At 35.5% G+C, this 4,674-nt stretch overlaps 1 protein-coding gene across 1 annotated transcript; it reads left to right on the top strand.

The window, feature by feature from the left end:
- The first annotated feature begins 221 nt into the window (after positions 1 to 221).
- LOC122263093 (metalloendopeptidase OMA1, mitochondrial) lies at positions 222 to 4,674 on the top strand. Its single transcript, XM_086538075.1, has 8 exons — positions 222 to 453; positions 1,093 to 1,256; positions 2,153 to 2,292; positions 2,841 to 3,014; positions 3,189 to 3,296; positions 3,505 to 3,708; positions 3,834 to 4,025; positions 4,428 to 4,674. Exons 1-8 carry the CDS (start codon positions 236 to 238, stop codon positions 4,515 to 4,517), a joined length of 1,290 nt encoding a protein of 429 aa, XP_086394201.1. The 5' UTR covers positions 222 to 235; the 3' UTR covers positions 4,518 to 4,674.

The raw sequence follows: 4,674 nt of genomic DNA, 5'->3' as shown, positions 1-4,674 counted from the left end.
TGCTTGCGTAACTGCCTATAATATTTATGCCTATAAACTACTAAAAAAAATAATGTGTATCATTGTAATGGAATCATTAGCATGGCAATATACATAGAAGCACACATCCTTTAGAGATGCAAGTATAGCACTATTCCTACATTTTAACATAACACATGTGATTATTACATCTTAACATAAATTCATAAACCATAAAAGCATGATATCATTTTTCATTCCAGGCCAGGCAAGCTGAATGCTGCTGAATCTGCATACAAGACAAATGCAGAATTGGGCATATCAGACAAACATTCATATCATGACAAAACAAAACATATGTTCACATCGTGGTACAACAGCACCCTATAGCACCCTAAAATCTGTTTGTAGAAGAACGAACAATATAAATCATGAATTATTTAGGGTTGCGAGGAGTCCTGGAGTCCAGCCAAGAAGGGCAATTCAAACGACAAGGTATTATTTTGTTATCTTTTATTATTGTAAAGGTTATTATTTTACTGTAAATTTTATTATTTTATAATTGTTATTGTTATTTTTTGTTATTGTTATTATTATTATCATATCATTATCATTATTATTATTATTAATATTGTTACTATTATTTTTCTATTGTTATTATTGTTTCTATTATTATTGTTTCTATTATTATTATTATTATCATTATTATTATTATTATTATTATTATTATTATTATTATTATTATCATTATTATCATCATCATCATCATCATCATCATCATCATCATCATCATCATCATCATCATCATCATCATCATCATCATCATCATCATCATCATCATCATCATCATCATCATCATCATCATCATCATCATCATCATCATCATTATTATTATCATTATTATTATTTCTGAAATCCTTTTGTAAATTGCTTATTTCTCAGTCTTGGAATATTTAGTTATCAATCTTACCAGTCAGCCTGTATTTATACTTTAATTTTTTTCTTTAAGTTTTATTGTCAACAAAAAAGTGTAATTAAGTTTAAAAAGAACATACCACCAACTGAATATACTTACTAATTCTCATGATAAATTTCGACATATTTAACACTAATCTTTTTCCTTTGGCATCACAGACCTCGGAATGTCAATCCTATACTCATGGCTGTACTTCGGCCAATTACCAAAGTAGCAGCAGTGATGGTTGGCAGAGGGTTCAGAAAATGGTGGCAGTCGCTACCAAAGCAGAAGAGGGAAATGTTTTTACAGCATTTACAACGTAATATAAGGATTTATTTGTGTAAGTCCTGCTTGTTAATCTACTGAGTTTGGCGTTGTAAGGGTAAAGGTGGTGTTTTTTTATGGTTACTCTCCTTATTAGCTTTCATATGTAATGGATCTTTTTGGTAACGGGAAGTTTTATGGGGTCAGATTTCTTTCGTCCTTATGCTGAAATGAGAAGCTATTTATTTTGTCAGTTATGATGACCTATTATAACAACAGCTAATCAGTATCACTTTACTAATATATCATGTAGAGACTTAATTTATACCACAAGAATAGAAAATGATAGAAAATACACACAACTTAAGATTTGACTGGTTTTGGTAGAGTTAATGATATTTGATATTAATTGTATATAATAAAGCAGGGTTATAAGGATAGGCAACTGAAGTGGTATGATTTCAAAGTAATGTGAACAGAAAATTACCTCTTCTGCCTCCCTTCCTTCTCCTCCATCATCCCCATGTCTTTCTCTCTGTTTTGCTCTCTTTCTCTCTTCTCTCTCTTCTCTATGTCTGTGTCTGTCTCTATCTCTGTCTCTATGTCTGTGTCTGTCTCTATCTCTGTCTCTATGTCTATCTCTCTCTGACACCGTCTCTGTGTCTCTGTCTCTGTCTCTCTCTGTTTCTCTCTCTCTGTCTCCCTCTCTCTGTCTCCCTCTCCCTCTCCCTCTCCCTCTCCCTCTCCCTCTCCCTCTCCCTCTCCCTCTCCCTCTCCCTCTCCCTCTCCCTCTCCCTCTCCCTCTCCCTCTCCCTCTCCCCTCCCTCCCTCTCCTCTCCCTCTCCCTCTCCCTCTCCCTCTCCCTCTCCCTCTCCCTCTCCCTCTCCCTCTCCCTCTCCCTCCCTCCCTCCCTCCCTCCTTCCCTCCTTCAGCAGAACAGTCACTGATATCTATTTGTTTGTCTTGTTACAGTTGTGTCGTTCCTACTGGGTAGTGCAGGCTATAGTTACTATGAAAACCATATAACCACCACACCTTTCACAGGAAGGAAAAGGTTCATGGTCTTCACGCCAGAGCAGCTGTTTACCATCTCCCAAGAAATGTACCATGAGGTAACTTGCTGTTATATTTAGATTATTGTGTACAATTTGCTGAGTTGCTGTTAGATTTGATAGATTTATCGTCATTTCAATACTTTGGCCTCGTCTGTAAGATACTTATTTCATTGACACTTGGTCTAGACGGCAGACCCCTTAAAGGTTATTTAATAAATGGGAGGAGTTTGACCATTGCAGTGTCTGAAGTTACTTGTACTTGTGTAAAAATGAGACAATGTATAATGTTAATGATGTTGAAGATAGTAATAAGAGCATTGTAATGATAGTGCTGGTGATATTGGTCAGTAATAGTGATCATGATCATCTATACCCATAGGTCATCCTTTTCCAGTCTTTCTTTATCACTCTGACTCTCATTTGATGAAGGAGATGTGAGAGAAGCACTTGAGTAAAAGGATGATTTTTGTAGGATGAGTTTATATTTTTACAAATTATAATCTTTCCTTGTTTCCTGTTTATATTACAAAAGGGTTAGGTATGATATTTTAGTCAGTGTGTTTAAGAGTAAGTACCGAAATTAAACTAGATTTATCTTTCCATAGGAGATGGCTCAGTTTGCAGACAAGAAGATGCCAGCTGATCATCCAATGGTTAAAAGAGTAAGCAGTGTGGGTAACCGATTACTGCAAGCCAACAACAGTATTCCTCAGCTGTACACGAAAGTTTGGACTGTTACAGTTATTGACGATCCTACAGTCAACTGTTTTGTCTTGCCAGTAAGCTACAAAGATAATTATCTATAACTGATTATGATTATGCTCATGTTTTTTCTTTCTGTCTTGGGTTAATTCCTTCCTCGAATGGTGTGCAAAGATTTTTTATTGAATATTTGTGGGCAGAGAAAGCGTTCGCGTATAATGATTTATTCTTATCTTTTCACCTCTTTCCAGAGTGGTGACATTATCATGTTTCGAGGAATGATGGAACTGTTCGACAACGATGACCAGTTAGCCATGATAATTGCCCATGAAATGAGCCATGCTATACTTGAGCATGCTGTAAGTATTTCTACGGAAAGGTGTCCTACCTTTTTGCACTGTGACCTTGATTTCACTTTGGGATTTTAAATATAACTACATCAACAGGAGCCATCATACACAAAACAGGTTTTGTGAATAGTTCATTTTTCTACTGTACTGTTAACATGAGAGCATCCTGTCCTTCCTAATAACAATGTTACTTATACATGCACAATTCATGTTGCAGGCAGAACAGCTGAGTCATGGGTATCTGCTTGATGTCCTCATTCTGTTTCCCTTGGCATTTATTTGGGCTTTTTTGCCAAGTGATGGGATTGCTGCTGTCACTCACTGGTTTCTTCTCAGAGTTGCTGAAGTGCTTCTTAAGTTGCCTTACTCAAGAAATATAGAAGATGAAGCAGATTCAGTGGGATTACAATTAGCTGCAAAGGTGAGTTGTCTTCTTGTTCTTCTTCTTGCTTTCTTCCTTTCTTTTTCTATTCTTAGGCTATATAATTTTCTTCCTTGAGTAATTTGCTTGTATATATTTCTTTGCTATGAGGATGTGTGTTTCAGGCATGCTATGATGTCCGCGAAGCAAGTGTGTTTTGGGGTAAATTATGTCTACAAGATGAACTGCACAGCCAGGCAGGTATTGGGGGAGAGAGTGTCCCAGCATTTTTGTCAACGCATCCATCAAACAGCAGTCGACAGGAGAGGATAGATGAACAAATGCCAGATGCAATAAAATTGCGTGATTTTTGTCAGGTATGTAGTCTGACAGATTCAGTTATTTTATGTAAATCTATGTACAACTGTAAATATATTTAGGATTTAGATTGAAGCAAAATACAGCTACAATAAGAAAGGAACAATAAATGATGATATTTTGGTTTTATGTTCAGATGAACAGTTAAGCATGACTTGAAATTTCACAAGTAATTGCTTCATTCTTGTTGTGGCTGTGTATCATTTCATCCTTCAAGACACAGTGCTGTGTTTTTATTGATTAGGATTATTAATTTTCCACTAATTAAAACGAATCTTTGATTTTAAAATAACACTGACATTCATGTCAATAGAATCAACACTAATTGCTGGCAGATTTCTTGAGTATTTTATAAAAAGATAAGGAAGATATACTCAACAACATTGTTTTCTCTATTACAGTGTCCAAGGCTTACAGACAAGGATCCCAGAGAAGATATAAGAAAGTTACAGGAACATTTGAAAAGAAACCCTCTGGTGACAGCCTCATAAGGGTTAGGGTAGTATTACTTGTTATGTAACTGCAACTATGACACTCAGGAATGGAATCTGATCACATGGTTTGAAAAATGCATCAAAGTATTTTTAAACGTGAAATATGAATGATTGAAAGCCTGTTTTCCTATATAAATAGAATATTTTATAAATT

This window comes from Penaeus japonicus, unplaced genomic scaffold, assembly GCF_977035675.1.
Source record: "Penaeus japonicus unplaced genomic scaffold, GWHDUDI00000001_assembly GWHDUDI00000006, whole genome shotgun sequence".
In the NCBI taxonomy this organism is placed as follows: Eukaryota; Metazoa; Arthropoda; class Malacostraca; order Decapoda; family Penaeidae; genus Penaeus; species Penaeus japonicus.
Note: the sequence above shows the minus strand (reverse complement) of the source record. Positions and strands in the feature narration are given on the sequence as shown.

Excerpts from the sequence above, each read along its gene's own strand:
- LOC122263093 (XM_086538075.1), top strand. The coding sequence starts at position 236 with ATGCTGCTGAATCTGCATACAAGACAAATGCAGAATTGGGCATATCAG. Across the intron at positions 3,297-3,504 it reads ATGCTATACTTGAGCATGCT|GCAGAACAGCTGAGTCATGG; the intron begins GTAAGTATTTCT and ends TTCATGTTGCAG. Across the intron at positions 4,026-4,427 it reads AATTGCGTGATTTTTGTCAG|TGTCCAAGGCTTACAGACAA; the intron begins GTATGTAGTCTG and ends TCTCTATTACAG.